The sequence below is a fragment of the Cyprinus carpio genome, chromosome B1 (assembly GCF_018340385.1).
Source record: "Cyprinus carpio isolate SPL01 chromosome B1, ASM1834038v1, whole genome shotgun sequence".
Lineage (NCBI taxonomy): Eukaryota > Metazoa > Chordata > Actinopteri > Cypriniformes > Cyprinidae > Cyprinus > Cyprinus carpio.
In genome coordinates, this window is record NC_056597.1 from 2,376,675 (window position 1) to 2,400,991 (window position 24,317).

The window sequence follows — 24,317 nt, forward strand, 5'->3', positions numbered from 1 at the left end:
CTACTATTTTATGTAATTTTTTTTTTTTGGCGTTTTGTAACTATATATGATGGTCACACATTTTACATAACCAGACCATATAGGAGAAAAAGTGGGTTGTTATTCAGGTACTTGTTTGATATTTAATTTTATTTTTATTATACATTGTTTTGAGCCATACTTTTGGTTTATAAGTGTAATGTCAGTTTTACAAGACCTAGGATGTAATGTATGGAAATGGGAATGTCGTAGGATGGATTATTCTCTTCAGTGTTGGTATATATAGAAAAACGTTAATAGAGTTTCTGGAAATATAAATGCTGATCCTCAATCAGCTTTGCATTTTAGTTTGTTTGTAAGCAGCTTGGACAGATCCTATATCAGAATTGAAAATTTTATGTTGCTATGCTGTGCTAGTATTTGATTTTTAGCTCAGTTTTGTTTTTTATATTTTTCCAGTTGAAAATGATGATATCGCACATATTTTATAAACATCTTAATGCTGCTATGCAAATCACAATTCTTATGTGTAAGAATTTGTTCTGAAAAAATATTTTTTGTGAAATTGTATATTTTGAACCTCAAAAGATTTTATATGTCAAATTTTGTTTTATTTTTGTTAGAAATGGTTGAAAAAACTGAACAGATAAATAAAGTCTTAACATGTACAAGCTTTGATTCTTTTGGTGAAATTAAAATGTTATGTAGTTAGCGCAGCTCTAGTGGTTAGCGTAGCATGTGCTTGGATTTTCTGCATCATAATTTTTCTTTCTCTACATTTTCTTTTTATTCATTTGAAATTTTTTGTGGGGGGTAAATATAACTCCGCATGTTCAATGCTCAGTAAGCTGACGTTTGTTTCAATTAGTAAAGGTCAGATTCCTCCATGATGAAAGTGGCAGCTGTTGAAGAGACTGCAGTGCATTTACTCTCCATCAGAGGGCGACACTGTTGACTCAAATTACTTTGTGCTATTTGAAATTGAATATAAGGTTTTATTAAACAAACAACTTGTTTGCTGTATTGATTATAAATGTTCAATGCCCTTCAAAATGGAAAATTGAAATAGTTTGAATCGCTACCTTTTGTTTGTTTACCAGTGGTAAACACAAATTCGAAGTCCATGATAAAACTATCATGCTTGAATTACATGCCCTATTATAACCTAAACAAGTGCTATGATATTGTGGTAATTATTCTTTTTCACTTATCCTTAAACTTCATGTTTTGTTTGAGATCTGAGAACCTCTCTGGCTTTTTAAAAAAAAAACATGTCTGGCAGTCCTCTTTAAAATGTGTTTACTTAGTGATAAAATAATTTAAACTGGAAATAAGGATTAATTTCAAAACTACTAAAATGACTACTATACAGACAGCACTGTGGTCTCAGGGACCCCAAACAAAGAAAAAACAGTAAATCTAATCTGGACATGAGCGTTGATGTAGGGCTTGATCTTGTTCTTGTTTGTATCTTTGTTTCTTTGCTGCATTACCTGCATTAGTTTCATGCACGAGTTCTTTACTGCAGAAGAAGCAAGACTCAACACCGTAGATGTGCTGAGAACGTCACAGCGGAAGCTTAGAAGAGATTTGATGTACGATTTTACAGAGAAAAGAGCCCAGCCTCGCATTTCACTTCCCTCTACTAGAGGATGCAACATATATGCTCCGTCCGTGAAGGCATATATTTTCTCTCTGTGTTTGAGTATTTGAATTTCCTGAATGGAACAGTTTAACTTCGGAGAAATATGCTGCTTTCGACTGAGTTCTGATCTTTTCATAATGCTTAATTAAATTATGCAAAATAACATGCTAAATTGAGTTGATTTACATGAACTTGTAAATCTCACAGTTGAAGAGTTCAAAGAGGTGAGTTGCTTTCTTCTTTGTAATACATTTATTAACTATATTATGCTTCAGTTTAAAACTGTGAATCTGTTTTATAAATGTATAAATGTATTTTTTTTTTTATAATCTAAAAACTTGTTTCATCTGCATAAATTGATCAACAATCCAAACCTGCTATTTATAGTGTTCGTTATTTGTAAGATTATTAACCGGTTTAAATTTAAATGATTTTTTTTTAAATGTTTATTGAAACATTTTTTATGTCTTTAAAAAATGAAAATCATAACATTCTTGTTCCCTGGTTTAATATAACTTGGTTAGCAAGGGCCTTATTAAATAAATTGTTTGATACTTTTTGCTAACATATCTAATTTTTTATTTACTAATAATTTTTTGATGAACAAAAATCGAAATACAGTATTTTATTCTATATTTTTATTATACAATGCTTAGAGTCTGTGTGTGTGCTCCATCACCGAACGTATTATAATCCTCTAAATTTAGATAATTTTTCCAATACTCATAATATTTCTTTCAAGAAGCACACAATACTTTAAGAATCCTGATGTGTTTCAGCTGTCGATGAAGATATAATTAATGGAGTCATTTTAAAATGCGTATTGGCACAGAAATGTATCTGAACGGTAGAGACTATTAAATACTTGCCAGATTATTCTTATTCTTAAATGTAGTCTGATAATGCCAAAAAGTGTTTTCAGACAGAATATATTACAACCATTTGGTCTTTTGTGGTATTAACTGGAGCAGCTGTTTGAATCATTAGTGTACTTTCCTCTCACGACAGCCTTGTAGGCCTAGGAAGTGTAAGCCATTGCCTTTTCGAGAATCATCTATAAGGTTGTGTTACGTCAAAAACATCCTTACCAGCACTGGCCCATAGATTTATTAAATAAACAAACAAATATGCTGTGGTATTTGTGTTAAACAGCCTTTTTTAGAACACTCATAACCAAAAACTTTTAAATAAGACTTTAGTCGATAGCAGGGCTGTTGTCAACGGGAAGCATCGTCCCAGGCCTCATAATGAGAGAGGTCTACTGTGCTCTGTAGTATAGTGGGACATTGTACTCTATTTCACATCTATGAAAAATGAGGAGAAAGTGAAAAATTGAGTGATTGTCTATTGCATGATTTTGTAATATATCTTTTTTAAATGTATATTTAGCACAAAAATGAGAATGAGAAAATTATTTCTTTATTCTGTGGAACACAAAGGAATGTATTTTTAAGAACGTTGCAGTCGAAACATCTGACCCCATAGACTGTCACTGTATGGACCAAAAAAATAAATAAATAAAAAAGAATGAGACATTTCAAAATAGTTTCTTTTGTGTTCCACATAAGAAAGAGAATCATACAGGTTTGGTCTGATTAAATAATAATTTCTTTAAATATTAGACAAATTAGATTACATATAAATCTATTTTAAGGTTACATATAAAAAATCTCATTGTATGAAAACATTTCTTGGTGTTTTGTGATTGCATATTTGTAATTTTACTTTATTCTTTCAACTAAGCAGGAGTCAGAGAGAGTACAACGGTCGAACGAAAGATACGGCTGGGGGACTTCTCACTTCTGGATTTCTGTCATAAATATTTCTAATGGTACATAATGACCTCAGTTCCTAAACATTCACTGGAATACAGAGCCGAGGAATAAATCACCACGTCACAAAACGAAGAGTGTGAAGAAGACTTCAGAATGCTGTTTAACATGCAGGGTTTTTACTTTTAGTCCTCATAGTTCTGCAGACTTGAAATTACAATGATGACTTCATCATCTGTCGGACACCGCTGATTTATTTTTGTAGAAGCATTAGACTGTACTTTACAATAACTACGACACTAGAGACAGAAGGATGAATGGGTTGGCAGAGACTTCAGTGAAATGCGTACTGGTCGGGGACTGTGCAGTGGGTAAAACTGCACTTCTTGTACGATTCACTTCTGAAACTTTTCCAGACAGCTACAGACCGACTGTCTATGAAAACACTGGCGTTGATGTTTTCATGGATGGAATCCAGATAAGCTTGGGACTGTGGGATACAGCCGGACACGATACATTCCGCCAAATCCGGCCCATGTCCTATCAGCAGGCCGATGTGGTTTTGCTATGTTATTCGGTGGCAAATCCAAATTCGTTAAATAATTTGCGGTATAAATGGATCGCTGAAGTGAGGGAATTTCTTCCAAAAGTACCTGTGCTAGTTGTTGCCACACAGACAGACCATCGTGAGATGGGTCCGTATCGTGCTAACTGCACCACAGCCTCCGAGGGCAAACAGGTGGCACAGGAGATCCGTGCCAAGGGATACCTGGAATGCTCGGCTCTCAGCAATCGTGGTGTGCAACAGGTTTTTGAGTGTGCCGTTCGAACGGCTGTTAATCGGGCACGAAGACGGACAAGGCGGAGACTGATGGACCTTAACCCCTGTAAAATCTCCTGATGATTTTAATAGAGGGATGTTGTTTAATTCTCATCACTAAGACAAAATAGTTTCTCACACACAAAACCAAGTATTTGAAGCCTCAACAAAGACTTTTTAATACTGATTTCTACATACAGTTTACTTAAAAGACTTTGGTTTGATTTTGAGTCAGGTTCTGAAATCTGACCATATGTTAGACACATTAGACATCGAACAGCTATTTATTCGGTCCCACTTTATATAAGCTGGCCTTAGCTACTATGTACTTACGTTTAAATTAATCATTTGATACAATGCACTTATTGTGTATATAAATACATTGTACTTACATTTTTAAAAATGCCTCCATGTAATTACATTTGTAATTAATTTATGTATAATTATACTGTTGACCCATCCCTTACACCTTAACCCACCCTTAAACCTACCCATACCACCAAACCTGTCCCTAACCTTACCCGTATCCCACCTCAATAGCAGCAAAGGTGTTTTGCAATACAACATGAACACAATAAGGACATATACTAATTTTTTATGTAAGTACATAGTAGTTAATATCAACTTATATAGGTTTGGTTGACCATTTATACAACAGCTGTGCCCTTGTTTTACAAGTCAAGTCAAGACGTGCATTTTTTATTGCACTGCTACAAGTGTTGCAAAATGTAAATTTTTAGATTGTAGTTCCTCAAGTTCAGTTTTAAATTTCATTCTTGTAAATCGAAACTGCTGGTTCCTCTCCTACACTTGTGATCATGTAAAATAAGAATTCACTTCATAATGTTACACTGAGATCACCTTCTGTAATTTTAATTTTAGATGGTGATTAAATCACTTTGATAATGTATTTCTGATTTGCTGACAATGCTTTTTTTGTGATATGTTTATGGAGCTTAAAGCTAAAATGAGGATTTTAGTCGTGAAGTTCTTATTCATAAAATATTGATTTCATAGTCTTTATGAAGTCACTTAAATAAGTAGTTGTTTTAATAAAAAAGAGTTTAGCTGTTACTTTGCTAATGTATCTGTGTGGTTTGTCATGCACAGCGAACTGTGGAAAATGTTTTTATCAAACCTAAAAATGAATTTGAAAAGGGGGATTTCAAACTTAATTCCAAGAATTTATGAGAAAAAATAGATATAAAAAATTGTGATTTAAAATTTCAGTAATAAATTATTATAAATAAATTTTATTATCTGGAAAATGTTATTGTTCAAAATGTTTATTAATGAGTTAAATTTATTTGTATAGCATTTTTTATTATATTTTTTTCTTCTTTTTTTTTTTAACAGTAAACTTTGTTGCAAAGTGTTTTTTTTTTTTTTTACACTCAATTCCGCTGAAATTTTCTGCGGCCCACATAGCCCTTTCTAGAGGCCCCTTGGGGGTCCCCATACCTCATTTGAATACGCCTTGCTAAAAACAGTTTTACTAGAGATTATTCCATATTATTCGATTTGACAAACAACAATACATTTTTGAAGATACCTTATACAATACATACATTTTGATCATAAACATTAATGACAAAATATCTGCATAGAAAAATAACCAAGCTGTTTCTTACCTCATTTGATGTAAAACGTTCTGTTTAAATATAGATCAGTATATGGGATGTTACAAATAAATCATAACATTTGTGAATGATCTCTTCTGTTGTTATGCAATAAACATCTGAATCTGAGATAGTCTTGACATACAGTCACTTTGCAAGCCACAGGTTAAGTGTTTTTTCACACCAGATATAATATGTAATACATTATACATAATGTCTTCTCCAGTACGACTCTACATACCTGTACATGCAGGACATAAAGCGAGTATGTTATTTCTAGCCATTCTGAAACACTCTGTATTCTGAGGTTCCAGGTTTGGTTGTCAGTTGTGAGAGCTAAGTGTGTACTAGTGTCTGGTGAAAATGAACACAAAGAAACCGGAGACAGAGTTCACATTGTTCGAGCTGATCTCTACTTAAGCTTCAACAGCACTGTACAATACTGTACAGACCTTCTTGATTATGATTATATATTTTACATCAGATATTTTCAGATTTGCAGTGTATCACAATTAGCTTGTCCAGCAAACTGATAGAGCCTTGTTTGGGAACAATATAAAACTGCTCATGTGAATAAGGATTGATGCATAGAAGAGATTTTAGGAAAATGCACAGAATACATTTATTTATAATATTCCCATGCAGTCTCTGACATTTTGAGACTTTGTGCTATATTACTAGACAGCAGAATGTTTTATAAAATTGTCATCAGATTAGCACACAGGCAAAATGTAAAAACAAAGGAGATGCGTGCTACTACTCGCACTACATAAAAGGAAGAGCTGGCAGAGGAGAAGAAGAAGACCGAGCAACAGAAAGAAGGAGTATATGTTATGTGGTTTATGGAGACGAGGTGATGTAGGCCGGTGCGTTTGGAGAACTAAAGAGTTCAGACCCTGAAACCACATCCCAGCAGGAGAACGTCTCTCTCTGAACTCACTGAAACCACGTTGTGCTTCGTGGCTCCCTAGAAAATCGTTATAACTGCAGAGTGAAAAGTAAATACGATGTAAATCTCTTCTCAAAATGTTTTGTAAGTCAAGGTATTCCAGTGCTATCAGAAATATTTTGTACCTCTAAAAATCAACTTAAAACAACACGAACAAATGAATGGAGGCATTAGGTAATATAGTCAACAGGATTGTACTCAAACTGCAATATGTATATATGTTTGTGTGTGTGAGTGTTTTGTGCATACAAAAATAGAAATAAATGAATAAAAAAAAGACAGAAAGACATTGGGGTCTAGTGTTATTTTGGACCTCGATAACTTCAACTGCACAGACGAAAACAGTTGAGGCATTTTTTAAAGTATCTTTTTTATATTTCTTTTGTAATGACTTGAAAATGAAGAAATGATGACCGAATTTCCCTTTTTGTGTGAACTATCCCTTTAAAGAAATAGGCTTGAAACTTTAATATGTGTTAGAGAGACTGTTGGAGATTTTACACAGGTGTGCGTGTGTGTGTGTGTGTGTGTGTGTGTGTGTGTGTGTGTGTGTGTGTGTGTGTGTGTGTGTGTATGCTTTAGTCATTGCTTTAGTCCAATTTACAGAGTGCTGTGGTCTGCACAACACACTAAATCAATACATGCACACATATACACATTTGTTCTAGGCGACCCACCACACATTCTGTTCTCTTTTTTACAACAGGAAACACCTGCATTATTCTCTTACCACATGAGCGCTCTGATACACATACACGTACAATCCACCCATAAAGCATCAAAGCCTTACACAATCACCTATTTATGACAGTTAAGCCAAAATTTAAGAGATTGTGCATCACCAGATAAGTTACATATGCATTTAAGCTCCAGCCGCTGAAAAAACAAAAAAACAAAAATACAAAACAACAACAACAACAACAACAACAAAAAACACCAACAACCAACAAAACAAACATAAAACCTTGGCAATAGGCAGAGATATTAAAAATCATCACTTCAACCTTTAGGATTTTCCACACTTTGTGTTGTCTGGCCAGTAGTGAGTCACAGAGGAAGGAGTGATACCCCTGAAAATGATACTGAGAGAATCACCCTAATTTCAGAAAACACAAAGAGAATACACATCCTTAGTCATTATGTCATTTTATTGTGTCATTTTTTTTTCTACACTTACCTGATCTGCTGCAGTGTAACATGAACAGGTAAGAGAGAGCAATGGAAGAAAAAAAGATAATTACTTAAAACTGCTTTCTTTAGTGAAATCTAGGCTATTTAATTAATCATCCCTGAGAACAATTGTCTGTACTGGAGGATTATGGGAAATGTAGTTTTGCAGCATAATATGTCGAAATGCACTACAGGAAATGAAACTCTCCTACGCCTGAGAAAGAAAGAGAAAGATAGAAAGACGCCTCGAGAAGAACCACTTCCTGTCTTGTTCCTGTCATCATTTCAGACCCTACAGTCATTGTGTGTGTATGTGCTTGTATTCCTGCGTAGGCGCTGGGAAATATGAGGGGGCTGTCTAAAGAGATTCAGTTACAAACAGCTCCCCAAAGGTGCTTAGAAATATGTTACTTAAGTTACTTGTAAAATAACTCACTGATATTTTACACATGGGACAAAACATATTCCAAGTTCTTGAAATGGAATTTTCAAATATATATAGGCTATAGTGTGTGTGTGTGTGTGTGTGTGAGAGAAGGAGGGAGAGAAAGTTAATTTAGAAAATGTTCTGACTACACAGTTACAATATGTTGATGCAATCTGTCAAATTAATGGCAAAGAATGCATCTGTGATTTTTACAATTTTAAGCTTTTTTATTCATATTTTTTATTATTATCTATTACCTTAAAAGTCAGATTTGAATACTAGTTGTGTCATTATTTAACATTTTGACATGCATATATAAGACCTTTCATTTATTTATTTATTTTTTAATGTTTTTGACCCATATTTAGTAACAAGCATGGATTTTTTTTTGAGAAAATACAAATGGATTTGTTTACAAGATTTATATAAAAGAATTATTTGATACATAAATTTTCATTGTTTCATAGCCTGTTCTATCTCATGTAAAATATCAAAAATTTGTGCACTATTAACAATGTTAGTCTGAACAAATGTGGCACTATAGTATTAGTTTTACATATATTTTTCATTTCTGTGCTTCAGCCATTGAAAAAAGAACATAACCCCGCCAGTAAACTAATACAGGGAACAATATTACTTGTTCTCACTCTTTAATGAGATAGAAAGTTGATATGTGACAGAGATGCAAAGAAAAGGTGGTTAAAAATGATATCTTTCATTTCCATGTCTGCAAAAGAAATGTCTAGAATTTAAACCTTGTAACACGTTACCTGTTAATCTTTGCTGTCTTGAAATTTAGTGTGTGCATGTGTCAGAGACAGACCTCTCTTTCTTTAAAATTCATTGTGTGTAACACTCAAACCACATGGCCTGTCTGCACTACACTCTTGTTGGATCAGCTCTCACTGTGACGGACAGAACAAACACATTCAGTCACACACAATCACACAATGGACAATCCTTCACAAGTCTGCAAAAGATAACACATAAGATGTTTTTGGAAAGAACAGAAGATCTCCAATAAAATAAACACACATTCTTCTTGCATAGATAAGTATCTCCACGGTGAACAGAAGTGTGTGTGTGCGTGTGTTAGTGTGCATGCTATGTGATACCTCGGCTCTTGTTCCAGAGAAACAGTAAGAATGACATTCAGGCCTTCAGTGTTGTACCTGGCTCACCACCACTCTCAACGTTCAGACCGCTATGGGACTTTTTACAGTCTCTCTGTCCTCCTCTGCAGCAAATAACGTATGACCATGGACGGCAAGTGAGAAGCAACAGCAAATAATAACTGGCAGATTGTATTTTATTTTTTGCCATTCTTCTGAAAAATGGAGATAATATTTCTTGTGGTTCACATTAGCATGTTGCTACATGGTAAGTACATGCTCTTTTTAATGCTGATACTGACAAAAGATAAATCATTTTCCTAACCAGTATTTTGTCTTGTTTTTCAGAAGAAGATAACTGAACATTCTTAAAACAAAATTCATTTATTTGATAAACAATATTGTTTCAGATAACAACAGATTTTTAGAGTAAATATTTTGAACTAATTTTCATACCTCATTAACAAATAGTATTTCTTGTTTTAAATATGTGTATGTGTGTACTATTATATATTTACTATTTATCTATACACAATATACATACATTTGCTTTATAAATATAGTTATATATATATATATATATATATATATATATATATATATATATATATATATATATATATATATATATATATATATAAATTACTATACCTGAGGAAATATTGAAATGATTTGTTAAATTTCAACAAATGTATTATTTTTTATGCGATATGTCTCAAATTTTTTTAATGACAACAACTAAATAAAATATATGTCCTCTCTAGTTGTTTTCTCTGCTCAAGGTCGTTTTGCTCAAAAACTGCTGAATGACCTAATGGAGAACTATTCTAATGCTTTACGGCCTGTGGAGGACACAGACAAAGCCCTTAACGTCACTCTACAGATCACACTCTCACAGATCAAAGATATGGTGAGCACTAAACACACACACACACACACACACACACACACACACACACACACACACACACACACACACACACACACATACACACATACAGACACACACACACACACACACACACAGCGGGTAATGGAATACTGATCTTAAATCCTGCACCTATTTTACGTCACAATTTTAATCAATAACAGAACAGAATTAGTTTACAGCTTCATGCATCAGACCTATTGCAGAAACAGTGGGTTTGAAATCACTTCCGTTGGTTCGGAGATCAAGGCATACTGTATATCGCACCAGCAAAACACCCACACGCTGTCCAACTGGCCTTGATGTGGCATGGCATGTGTATGTTCTGATCATACTTTGGCAACCTAATGCTGAAACCGCAAAGATTGCACAATTGGCCCAAACTTTTTACCTCTGAAAATACATGCCTAGCTCAAATTCATACTTATGCATAGTACTTAAATATTAGCAGTTAACGATGTTATGACAGCAAATTTGCTAATGGTGCCTAGCCAATTTCAAAGCATGTTTTACTCTTGAAAAGATTTTGCTTTAGCACACAGATTTTACGTTGGACATCAAGTGGAGAACCCCCACAGCAACTTATATGTAAACAATTCATTCATTTAATAAGATCATACAGCTAAATTGGAATGGTCATCAGTGGGGAAAAATGATTCCTGTCCAAATAATTATGCAGTTACAGAAATACCAACCAGCCAAAACTACCACCACTGGATAAATAGCTGTGGTCTTCACTAATGTTGCAGTTATTATGGATAACTCTAGGTGTCAGTACTCATCAAATGTTTAATGTGTGTATCCTCTTCTCAACTCTCTGTATCCTGTGACACTGTAAACATTAAATGCCTGTATGTATAGTGTGAGCTATATGACTAATGTATAATCGTTTTTTTTTAGCAAGTGTGCCACTGCAGATCATGTTTTATTCTCACTTCAAGGTGTTTATTTAGTACAACAGTATGTGTGATCAAGTGATCAAGATGTGTATTTTCTTTCTCCAGTAGGTAAATTATTTATTTATTTACTTCTTGTTATATAAGTTTTGCCTTTTACATATATATGTACACAAACACATATACACATTATGAGTATAGCAAACTGAGTGAAACATTTAATTAACAAATTAATATAAACTTCAGAATATCTTACTATATGGCTTCAAGCTGAAGTGCTGAATAAACTCTACAAGTTTCTGAAAAGTTGTTATCCAGCATGATTTCAGAATGGTTTAATCTTGTACATCTTGTGCTTCAATGGAAGCAATGACACCTGTTTGCACAAAATATTGCAAATGAGTGTAAATGATGACATAAATTTCATTTTTGGGTGAACAGCCTGTTAAAATGCTCTAATTAAGTTGTAATTGTATGATTTTACATTCAGTGTTTGTGTCTCTGTCAGTCTGTGGATGATGGTTAAATAAGACACTGGTAGTGATTGTTATGTGTGTTCCAGAAAGAGACAATGAATTTCTCATTTAAGAAGCACTGAATTTCAAGTCAAGTCAAGTCAAGTCAAGTCAAGTCAAGTCAAGTCAACTCAAGTCAAGTCTGCTTTATTGTCAATTATTCCACATGTACAGCACATACATACAGAGAATTGAAATTGCGTTACTCTCAGACCCATGGAGCATACAGATAACACTAACAGTAGAGCCTAAACATCCAGATAGATACAGATTAAATATAAAATACAACTATACAAATAAGGGCATGTAAAAAATTATAAAAATAAAAATAGAGTTAAATAAAGCAGCGCAAGACACATGGCATATAAAGTGCAAACCAGTGAAGTGAACAAACAGTGCATATAAAAACATTGTAGTGCAAAAAGCTTATTCAGTCTAATTAAAGTGACAAAGGGCTCAGAGAGCAGTTCTTTTATTTAAACTGACTGAAGAGGTAGTAGAATGCCGTCAGTTCTGTGCTGAATGAGGTAGTGAGCAGACCAATGCTGCACAAAGTGACTGGTGGATGTCACCGTATGTTAGTGGGAGTGGAAGGACCTGGGGATATGGGACTTGGGTGGGGGGGGTGGGGGTTCATAGGTCAGTGGTGCCTGGGTCAGAAGAGGGAAGGGGGGGCAAGTTTGGGAGCGAGTTCAGCTTCCTGACAGCCTGATGAATGAAGCTGTCCTTTGGTCCGCTGGTCCTGGCCTGGAGACTCCACAGTCTCCTCCCTGATGGCAGCAGACTGAAGAAGCTGTGTGATGGGTGAGTGGGATCACCTGCAATGCAGAGGGCTTTGTGAGTGAGACGGGTTCCGTAAATGCCCTGGATGGAGGGGAGAGAGACACCAATGATCTACTCAGCTGCTCTCACTATGCATTGAAGGGTCTTCCGGCAGGACGCGTTGCAGGCGCCATACCACACAGTGATGCAGCTTGTTAGAATGCTCTCGATGGTGCTTCTGTAGAAGGTGCACATGGCTCTAGCTCTTCTCAGTTTGCGGAGGAAGTAGAGACACTGCTGTGCTTTCTTGGCTGCTGTGCTTTCATTTCCACCCTGATCAAACTCAATCAAATATTAATTTACTGAACCTGAGGAGTACTTTTAACCAATGAGATGTGATATGTAGAAGGCATTAAGTGCAACCTAAGGGTTCAGACTTTCTTTCCTTTCATTCTTCATTGTTGTGAGAAAGTGTTCCATGTACAACAACAGGGTTTTATCTTGCAGTGCAAGACCCTGTGCGACTGAATACTTGGTCTAAACATAGCATGTTACCCATACTGTTACCTCAAAGAAAAATAGATATCTAACCTTATCACATCTGAACATGTTCACAGTAAGCACATAGGGTTTCAAGCTCCAAAAAGACATAAGGTGGTACAAAAGAAATCCATACGACTCTAGTTATGTCTTCTGTGATTACTATGTATGATCAATAGACCAAGATTTAGGTGGTTATTCACAAATCAAATAACTGATTAACAGTGTTGGGGAAAGTTACTTTTAAAAGTAATGCATTACAATATTGCGTTACTCCATAACAAAGTAACTACTTACGTTACTTAGTTACTTTTTATGGAAAGTAATGCGTTACGTTACTTTTGCGTTACTTTTTAAAATATGAACAGGGCCTGCTTGTTTGTTTTTGGCAAATATAAAAGCCTTTTCACACTAAAAGTGAAATTAATATGCCTCAGGCTGAAGGGAAAGTAAATTTACGTCCGTACAGTAGAATGCAGAAGAAGAAATTTCAACACACTTATAACAAAAAAATAAATAAAAAGACACCAAAATTTTTGTCTTGAGTAATTTTTGCTTATTACGGTTGAACTGGATCATTGAAGGCCAGAGGTCAAAGACATTGGTTTATAAAATGGAATTAAATACAGTACATAAAGGACATTTGTGTTGTTTAACATTTAATTATTGCACGTTTGCGTCATATTCCAAGTTGCATTATTTTTATTCATTTTGAGGAATACCGAATCTGATTTTTGAGTGAGTGAGATGAATTAATGCATATTCATATTTATTTTAAGACTACATTAACAGATTTCTCTCAACATGGGGACAGGAGAGCTGTCAATCAATAAATTGGAAAAAAAAGTAACTTGCGTTACTTATTTGAAAAAGTAACTCAGATATACTCTTATAAATTAAAAAGTAATGCGTTACTTTACTAGTTACTTGAAAAAAGTAATCAGATTACGTAACTCGCGTTACTTGTAATGCGTTACCCCCAAAACTGCTGATTAATTAATATACTGTATATACAAAGCCTAAATAAATAAATAAAAAATATGTGCATGTTTGTAAATGAAAGTTGCTTTTGCTTTGTGCTTGACTCTTTTGTGCTAGGATGAAAGGAACCAGGTGTTGACCACATACCTTTGGGTGCGTCAGATCTGGCATGATGCTTATCTGCATTGGGATAAAGATGAGTATGATGGACTTGAGGTCATTCGAATACCCAGCAATCTTGTGTGGAGACCAGACATCGTTCTGTATAACAAGTAAAAACATGTCACATACACACACTATCTTGCATGAAACAGAGAAACATACAACTTTGTTAATTTAAATATGACATAATGTGAGAATGTAAACATTCATACTTAACTAATATAGACAACAGGCTCAAATTTGATTAATGAATACATAAAAGACTGAATTATTGACCTCTATATTTGTTTTTCACTCAGTGCGGATGAGGAGGACTCCTCCGGACCCCCAGACACGAATGTGGTGTTGAGGTATAATGGTGAGATCACTTGGGACTCCCCTGCCATCACTAAGAGTTCCTGTAAGGTGGACGTCTCTTATTTCCCCTTTGATAGTCAGGAGTGCAACCTTACCTTTGGCTCCTGGACCTATAATGGCAACCAGGTATATGTACTTGATAGGTGTACATACATAGCAAGTACAATAGTGAGCATGCATACTTGTGTTGAATTATTCCAATAAGTTGCTTTGGATAACAGCTTTTTGAGTCACACTTTATATTAGGTGGCCTTAACTACTATGTACTTACATTTAAATTAATAATTTGATACAATGCACTTATTGTGTACATACATGTTTTTACATTGCACTAATATTTTTAAAAATGCCTGCATGTAATTGAATCTGTAATTAAGTTATGTAATTACATTCATAATTACACTGTTGACCAAACCCACTCTTAAAGGGGAGATATGATGCAATTTCAACTTTTTCTTTCTATCATATCATAAAGAAGATATGTAAAGTTGCAAAGACTAAAGTCTCAAATCCAAAGAGATATTCTTTATAAAAGTTAAGAGTCAACCACTCCTACCTAAAATGGCTCGTTCTAAGACGCCCACACATGTCTACGTCACAATGTGGGAAGATTTGCATAACGCCGCCCAAATGTTCACATAAAGAAAGAAGGTGTAACTTTTATTCTTGCTGTTTCCGCCGCCATGTTGTGGAGACACTGTGTGTTTCCATCTTAAAGCGATACTATGTTTGGTCTTCCAAAAGAGGACACAACTAGAAATCAGTGGTTAAGTTGTATTTACAACACTGTTCCAGAACAGTTCAGCGCATTTTATGAAGGATTGTTTCCTGATCCTGGTAGAGTAGACTACAATGCCGGCTGTTCTGACTCACAGACTGTAAGTATGTTTACATTTTTAAAGGATTTGCCAATGACGATTCAAACACAAGTTTTGAGCAGTGTAGAGTAGGGCTTGTTGTTTTGCGTTTCTCCGATCACAAATGCAGACATGGTTTTATGTTAATGCAGTGTGATGCAACATAACACGTAAAAAGACAGTAAAAGTCAGCGGTTCTCAATTCCAGTCCTCGTGCCCCCCTGCTCTGCACATTTTGTATGTTTCTGTTATCACTTCAGACATTTGCTCTATTCGATCGTAAGTTCCCTGGAAGGTGGACATCAAAGGATATTCCGCCATGATTCCAGTTCGAAGCGAACGTATATGTTCCATTCAAAGTGCACTGAAGTGTGTGCGACGTGTATTTAAATTATATTTATTTACAGAGATATTTGATGTCACACTTGTCCGTGTGTGAAGACATTGTGCAGCTCAAATACATGTATGAATGTTCAGAAGTGAAGTAAACTTCAACAGATTTCCCCTGCTCTGGGAGTAGGGAGCAATAAACACTGTGTAGGGACCATGTCAATCGGAACATAGTTCATGCATAGAGCTCACTTCTAATGAGCTGATTATCTAAATCAGGTGTGTTAACAAAGAGAGATGTGCAAAATATGCAGAGCTGGGAGGCGCGAGGACTAGAATTGAGATCCGCTGGTATTGTCATTATAATCCATAATTATGTCACCACTGGATGCAACAAAGGCCTCATTTACTGTATAATGGGTTTTTAATGTTTTTGTCTCAGCGCTCCAGGACACACGGCATCACAGTATAGTAAGGGATGTAACATTTCCGTCACACGCTTGAGGTATTCGGCCAATCACAACGCACTGGATAGCTGGGCAATCAGAGCACACCTTGCTTTTCTGAACGATGAGCTTTATAAAAACAGTATAAACACAATAAGTACATTGTACATATTTTTTTGTTGTAAGTACATAGTAGTTAAAGCCACCTAATATAAAGTGGGACCGCTTTTTGTATCTGCATACATGTACAATTTGCACACTGTTATGTTACAATAGATGTAACATGTAGTCCCCTAATTCACTAACTGTAGGTATGAACAGGGGTATTTGTAACACATTTGGGTTTTGCTCATTTACTCTTATTTTAGTCTTAAATACAGTGGCTACCATTAGCTGGTCTCCAATGTTCTTCAGATCTGTAGGTCTGATGCATGTAGCTGTAAACTCATTCTGTAATATTATTGATTAACTCATACAGGTTTGGAACAAGTGGAGGGTGAGTTAATGATTACAGAATTAAAATTTTTGGGTAGACTATCCCTTCAACAAAAGATGAAATAAATGTAACAGTAAATGAAAAAAAACTTGACATACACTTAATATATTGTAGGTGTATATGTTGTTAGTCAGTATGTCCTCAACATCCACAGACTATGAAGTGAAATCAGAATACATACAAAAACTCAGTAAGGAGGAATATTACCAGTTGTATAAAATTTATGGTGGCTGGACCGCTGTGTCATCTTCATGCATGGGAGCCTTATTTCTCCTCATAAAAAACAAAACAAAAATAAATAGAAATTTTAAAGAAGAAATCATTATATAATAAATTTTTATATATATATATATATATATATATCCATATCTAATGTAAATGAAACCATGTTATACAGATGGTAGTTTTGGAACTGTGAATTGTCCCCTACTAAAAATCCCATCACTGTAACCCCAGGTAGATATCAGAATGGGCATGGAGAGTGGTGACCTTTCAGACTTTGTGGAAAATGTGGAATGGGAGTGTCACGGCATGCCCGCCGTTAAGAACGTCATAATGTACGGCTGCTGCTCTGACCCGTATCCTGACATAACATACACAGTCCTGCTCAAGCGGCGTTCTTCCTTCTACATCTTCAACCTTCTTCTGCCGTGTTTCCTCATCTCTTTCTTGGCTCCACTGGGTTTCTACCTGCCTGCTGATTCAGGGGAGAAGGTCTCACTGGGGGTGACGGTTCTGCTGGCTCTGACTGTATTTCAGCTGATGGTGGCTGAGAGTATGCCTCCTTCAGAAAGTGTTCCACTAATTGGTGAGTTTACAGCAGAGCAGAATTTTGAAATATTTGGATAGGTTTTCTCTTTCTTTCTTTTCATTTGTCTCTGGCTAGAGAATATTGTCCATTCTGTTAAAATGCTAAATGTGGTTCTGTTTATACAGTTCTATACATCAAGTCTGTAAACATAAAAAAGTTCTCCCAGCTACTAGGTTATATCACATGTGAGGATCCTGAAGGTGGCGGATCGTTTCTAGCCTTTTCTCACAGCAGCTGCAATAATTGAATGTATCATTATGTTTCAAAGGATACTGTTTATGAAACACATGTGAATGAAATTAAATTATATTGCAGTTTTAAATGTGCTTCTGATTACAGATAGCCTGGGATTACACAAGATTTGTATTTTAAAGACAACCAGTTCGAAGGGAGCATAATTTGTTTTTTGGGTTAAAAGAATTTTCTTAAAAGAATCAAGAATATGAAATTTGAATGGTATGAAAATTAGAGATTAGACTGTACAAAATTTGAAATCTGCAGGCTAATACACACTATACTCATAGTCACGCAATGCTGATGCTGTTAAAATTAATAATTTGAGAATAAAATACAACAATAATAATAATTTGATGTAATATGAGCTAATATGAGCACATGCAATTTATTGTAATGCTTTTTCTCTCAGTTGTTCAGAACAAACGTGGCAGACTTGTTACTTACTTGTTCAGATGACAATATATGGTGAAAATTCTTATTTGGGTCACATATTCCAAGACGTAGGCTAGAATCTGTGATTGCGAAGTACAATAAATATCCATACTGGTGTGGTGACTGACTGCCACACATACTCCTCAAAACATTAGATTCATCCATGCTGGAGCCGTGCTGATGCAAAACCCATGCAAGGAAGATAATTCCGCAAACAGCTGAAATTGGAGGTTTTCAAACAGAGGTGGCAACAAAGAGGCAAAAGTTACAGACTGCAGCTTTAAATTCTTTACTCATGGCTCGATTGCCCCCCTAGTGGAAGTTGCAATTAACTATCAGTTTGTGAAGTGAAGTAAAAGCAGAGTACATATTACACATCTCAGTCTCAGTAAGACTCTATAGGAAATGAATGATTTGTGGTTCTGGCTGTAGCTGGGTGAAATAGACAATAGAAAAAAATGCTATATTATCAATCAATCAATAAATAAAATTAAGATTGTGTCACTAAATGAACACAAATAAGAAATATTCAATAATTTTTATTGATATGTTTAAATATGATGTCATGCAAAGAAAAACAATGTCTATTGTTTATCCTTTGTCATAAGCATTGACAGCCTCTTTGTTATTTCTCCCTTGTTTGTCTTTCCTATAGGAAAATACTACATTGCAACAATGACCATGATAACGGCCTCTACGTCTTTGACTATCTTTATCATGAATATACACTTCTGTGGAGCAGAAGCCAAACCTGTGCCCCACTGGGCCAAAGTCCTGATAATAGACTACATGTCGAAGATCTTCTTTGTGTATGAAGTAGGGGAGAACTGTACCACACCAGAAAGTGACCGAGGCACATTGTTCTCTGAAGACCCACTGGCTAGCCTTGAGAGAGATGGGTATTTTGACAAAGGGTTTTATGGAGACTGTCACCATGATGACAGAAACCACAGTCAGTTTAATGGGTACAATCACAGAGACCACCGGCATGGGAATGGGTACCATCACAACAACAGTAACTATCGACAACAGAGGCATAACCAGCAAAGGAGGACCCGCTCATCTTCAAATTCCCCTATTCGACAGAATGCCCATCATCCAAAATACACACACTACATTGGCCGAGATGGAAGTGAAAAGCTCCCACTGACAAGCCAGGAGAAACTCAAAGATAGCGAACTTTCCATTCCAGAAAAACTTACTGGATACACCTACGATCATGGCAATGGTTATCTCAGTGGAGTTGGGTATCACCACGATAATAGCTACAGCAAAACCTTTGGAGCAGATAGTTATAATAAGACCACCACTGGCACAGGATGTGTATGCATCTGTGGCCAACATCAGAAAGTGGTGCGAAACATTGAGTACATAGCTAACTGTTTCAGAGAGCAGAGGGCACACCAGGCCAAAGGGGCTGAATGGAAGAAGGTTGCCAAGGTGATGGACAGGTTCTTCATGTGGGTGTTTTTCATCATGGTCTTCCTCATGAGTATCCTTGTCATGGCCAAGGCAACCTAGACCGTTTACTCCTTAAAGATGTAATCATTTGATATTTCATACTGGCTAACACTTTGTGTCAAAAGACCAGTTAGTTTTTGATTGTTCTTTTTTTTTTTCAAACATGACTTATAATCTTTAATCTTGTATTTGTTGGCAAATGGGTTCATGTTTTACATTCAGTATAATATGTGGGTTACAGTTACTGCACAAGCATTAGTTGTTTGAATGGCTCATTTTCTTAACTGTTTATTTCATTCATTACATTCAAGAAGATTCTGTAGGGTTTTTTTATTTGGTTGCATCCTTATCTTTTTTGTTTATTCAATTCGTTTTATCAATGGAGATATTGTATTTCTTCAGTTTATTTGTTTTTTTATTTCTTTGATTTGCTGTGCTTGTTCCTTGCTTTGTTCTCTGCTTCTATTATTCTTTTCAAATGGTGCTACAAACCCCGCCAAAAAAAAAAAAAAAAAACATGATCACTCACAGAATCTTAGCATCTTAGAAATAACAAATGATGATAAAAGGAAAAAGAAATTAAATGTAAAGAGTGCAATTAACACTGGCAACTAACTGGTGAAACTTGATTATTTGGAGACAAATCAATTCATGCACTGGTGTAAGTATTAAACCAAGCCTTGCATGAAAATGATCTCCTGAAATGCAGATTAGTGGAGAGATTTACTTTAATAGGTGCTGGCTGGCATAAACCTCTATCTACTTGTTAAGCCATGACTTAAGGAATACTGTTTCTGGGACTACTAATTTCAACTGAGAATATCTCAACAGCCGTTTACGAACACTGTTTATTCAAATCACACATTTAGGCTAAGCTTTGGAAAACGAATGGTATACACTACAGTCTCCAGGCTCATGGCATCTTAGACACCTATATTTTAACAATTCATAAATAATAGATCACTGTCTGGCCACCTGAGATTTCAGTATGGAGATAAAGGTTAGGATTATGAATTGTCTGTAATATTACAGCACAACTTGAGTGTACTGTATATTGGCACCATTTATTGTTTTCTTTTGATAGAGCATTTTCCCCGGAACAATGTTGCATGTTGTCATATTTAACAAATAGCCTACACGGATTAAATCAAGTCTGGGAAATGAAAGAGGAACACCTTTGTGTGGAGAAAAAATAAATAAATTACAAAATAACCATTCATCCATTCTCCAAACTGTTTGCCCTGTGTAGGGTCATGGTGATATCGGAGTCTATCACAGCATCTCGGCTGGAAGGCAGAGACACACCCTGGACAATTGGCCAGTCTATCACAGGGATATTAGAAAATTACTTTCCCTTACATTTCGTAGGGATGCTAGATGTCCCCTATCGATATCCAGGGATTGCAGTTATATCCACACAAATGTCAAAGTCAAACCTATGCTCTTCAAACTTTTCTTAGTCCATTTTATTTAGCCCAGTCACAGTGAGTCTCATCTTGAATTGTAAGCAATCCCAGCGGCAATCCTCATTCATTGTAGGCATGGACCGGCTTTCAAGGTATACAGTGATTTGAAAATTTCACAGTTTTAGAACCCCTGGACGTTATGCGATAAGCAATTGGCCACTTTTTGTTTTATTTCAGCCAATCTCTGTTCTGGACTTGCACAAACTGCACTGCAATCACTTTCCAAAATGTAATTTGTGTGGAAAGCAAAAAACTTAAACTTGTGCTTAAACCTGTGCTTGTTTTTAAGCACAGCGCTGCTGTGGAAACCAAGGAAACCATTTTGCTGCTGTTCCATAAGCACCTCCTGTTGTCAGAGAGTGAATTTGCGTTCTCATCCAGTCTGTCTGCTGCTTTTGTTTTGTTTAGGGGTGTTTTACGTAGCTTGATTTCACTAAGTTGGTCAGAACATTCTGTTTTTGCTTCAAATTGTATAATTTAATAAACCAATCACCCAACCAATTATATATGTAAATAACCCAATCATTTATATGTAAAATTATATATACAATCAAAATATTTTGCAAGAGTACTGTAATTAAAAGATAAAGTTAAATAAAAAAAAAAATTAACAATTAAACAATTGGGTTAAATTAAGTTTTAATTTTTCTTCTTTTTAGGGCAGCTGTAGCTCTAGCAGATTCAGCAAACCCTTGAGAAACAAATCAAAGAAAAAAGAAAAAAATAATACTCTTCCTAATATATTGTATGTTGCTTAAAAAAATAAATTGTTCACGCGAAAAAAAGTTGTCAGACATTTAAAAATAACTCATGTTAGAACTGTATCCACAATACAGTGAAACTATGAAACCGTGAAATTTTGCTTTAGGTTATCATACCTTCACAATCTCGTACCAGCCCATGCCTAGATGATAGTGCACCCAAGTGAAGGGAGTATATTTGCAGATGGGTCAAACAGGTCAGTGACAGTTCAGTAACTCATTGGTGTGAACCCCCAACAAATCTACAAGTCTACTACACACTAAACATTTTAAACAATTTGAAAGTTCTGAAAAATGCTGCCTTTGTTCAAAAAGTATGCATGGATGAAGTACTGAGTGCTGAATATTTGCCCAAGGACCCTTACAAAGTTAACGCTTTTTGGACCGACTTAAAAAGAGCATTTATAAAGAAGTTGTTTGATCACATGGATCAGCCTTTGAGTCATCTTTATTAATCTGTACTTCAATGTAGCCAGGATTCTGCACAGGACGTACACAAATAAAATGCTTCCCAGGCAGTGCAGGGGGGTATTCCAGAAAGCAAGGTTAACTTACAGTCACATATGCCCTGAACGCTCGGTTAATTAACCCACACCTAGCTTACTTGAGGTATGCTGGTTCCAAAAATGTATCCGGGAATAAGTCAGCTCAGAGCATGTTCACGGTTAACACACAAGACAAAGTCACCATGGAAACGGAAGCTAAGAAAAAGTGTGCCATACATATACATACATATGCGTGTGGGTCAGAGTGTTGGGGATAAAGCCCGCCATATAGTTGTGGACAGTCTGTTGGAGAACTGTGATATTTTATGTTTTTAACAATGCAAGATAAATTGAATTCTCTTAATAATAATTTTCATGGTGCTGGTGAATCGACAGTAGATCTTGGTATGGATTTAATCAAAGGTAGGATATCTGGGGGTGTAGCCATACTGTGGGAAAAAAGTTAGACCCACTGGTTAAGGTAATTAGATTGAATGTTAATTGGTGTATTGAAAGTGAAAATGATGTGTCATACAGCCAAGTATGGTGACCCATACTCAGAATTCATGCTCTGCATTTAACCCATCCAAAAGTTTACACACACAGGAGTGAACACACATCTGGAGCAGTGGGCAGCCATTTATGCTGCGGCGCCCGGGGAGCAGTTGGGGGGGTTCAGTGCTTTGCTCAAGGGCACCTCAGTCGTGGTATTGAAGGTGGAGAGAGCACTGTACATTCACTCCCCCACCTACAATTCCTGCCGGCCCAAGACTCGAACTTGCAACCCTTGGATTGCAAGTCCAACACTCTAACCGTTAGGCCACGACTGCCCTCAAGCAATACAGATTACTTATCAAGATAAGAATGTTATTATTCTAAATGTGTATACACCTTACAAATGCCATCATAATGAAGATGAGTATTTAAATAGACTAGCTTTTATCAGTTCTTTTATTGAAAGTTCTACTATTTCTAATGTGTATGTCATTGAGGATATGAATGCGGATATTTCAGACAGAAATTCATTATTTTCCAGTCATATTGTTCAGTTTTGCCAAGATAATAATCTCATTTTGTCAAGTGTAAATAGCTATACCTATGTTAGTGAGGCTTGGAACACAACATTATGGTTGGACCATTGTATTAATACAGCAGATGCACATGCCTCGCTGAGGGGTATGAGTATCTTATATGATACAGTAACAACTGATCACATACCTGTGTTTATGGTGATAAATGTTGAGTTTCTTGTAGCGATGTCTAATAATGAAAATAATATCAATGCAGTAAAAATGGATTGGTCAGATTGGTCAGCTTACAAAGGAGGATCTTTTAGTCTATTATGTAAATAAAGATAGATGTCTGAGTTATATTAATTTACCTAGGGATGCAATTATATGTAGTGATGTTAACTGTAAAGATGCAAATCATCAGAGGGATATCCTCTCAATGTGTAATGATATTGTTAGTGTTCTGCATGGTTGTAGTATTTTTTTAAATCGAAGGGTATAATGAATAAGACAAGGCCTGGGTGGAGTAAATATGTAGCTGAATATCAGCTACATATTTAGCCTTTAAATTATGGTTTATAGCAGGTAGACCCAGGCAAGGGCCTGAGCTTGAGTATAAGAAGTCTAAAAATGCAAGATATAAGTATGCTATTAATTTTATCTGTAAAAATGAGCAAACCTTAAGGGCTGATTCTATGGTTAGGAAGCTGTTAAATCATAATATCACTGTTTTTTGGAAAGACGTTAGAACTTTTAATATATGCAGAGAATCTTTTCCTTGTACCTTGGATGGAGTTTCTTGGACAGAGAATATTGCAGAATTATGGAGACAGCATTATTGTAGTCTTTTTAATTGCATCCAAAATGAATTGAATAATGTGGATGATATTC

At 35.6% G+C, this 24,317-nt stretch overlaps 2 protein-coding genes across 3 annotated transcripts; both read left to right on the forward strand.

The window, feature by feature from the left end:
• The first annotated feature begins 1,389 nt into the window (after positions 1-1,389).
• Positions 1,390-4,671, forward strand: LOC109093277 (rho-related GTP-binding protein RhoH-like). Of its 2 annotated transcripts, none has more exons than XM_019107008.2 (2): positions 1,390-1,848; positions 3,368-4,671. In XM_019107008.2, exon 2 carries the CDS (start codon positions 3,710-3,712, stop codon positions 4,295-4,297), a length of 588 nt encoding a protein of 195 aa, XP_018962553.1. In that variant the 5' UTR covers positions 1,390-1,848; positions 3,368-3,709; the 3' UTR covers positions 4,298-4,671. The 2 variants fall into 2 exon arrangements, with proteins under 2 accessions (XP_018962553.1, XP_018962549.1); XM_019107004.2 differs by having other exon boundaries at positions 3,371-4,671.
• A 4,855-nt stretch (positions 4,672-9,526) lies between these two features.
• LOC109089981 (neuronal acetylcholine receptor subunit alpha-9-like) lies at positions 9,527-19,939 on the forward strand. Its single transcript, XM_042717565.1, has 6 exons — positions 9,527-9,575; positions 10,258-10,403; positions 14,233-14,387; positions 14,577-14,760; positions 17,220-17,571; positions 18,899-19,939. The coding sequence occupies exons 1-6, from the start codon at positions 9,527-9,529 to the stop codon at positions 19,762-19,764; spliced, it is 1,752 nt and encodes a 583-aa protein (XP_042573499.1). The 3' UTR covers positions 19,765-19,939.
• Positions 19,940-24,317: the final 4,378 nt, after the last annotated feature.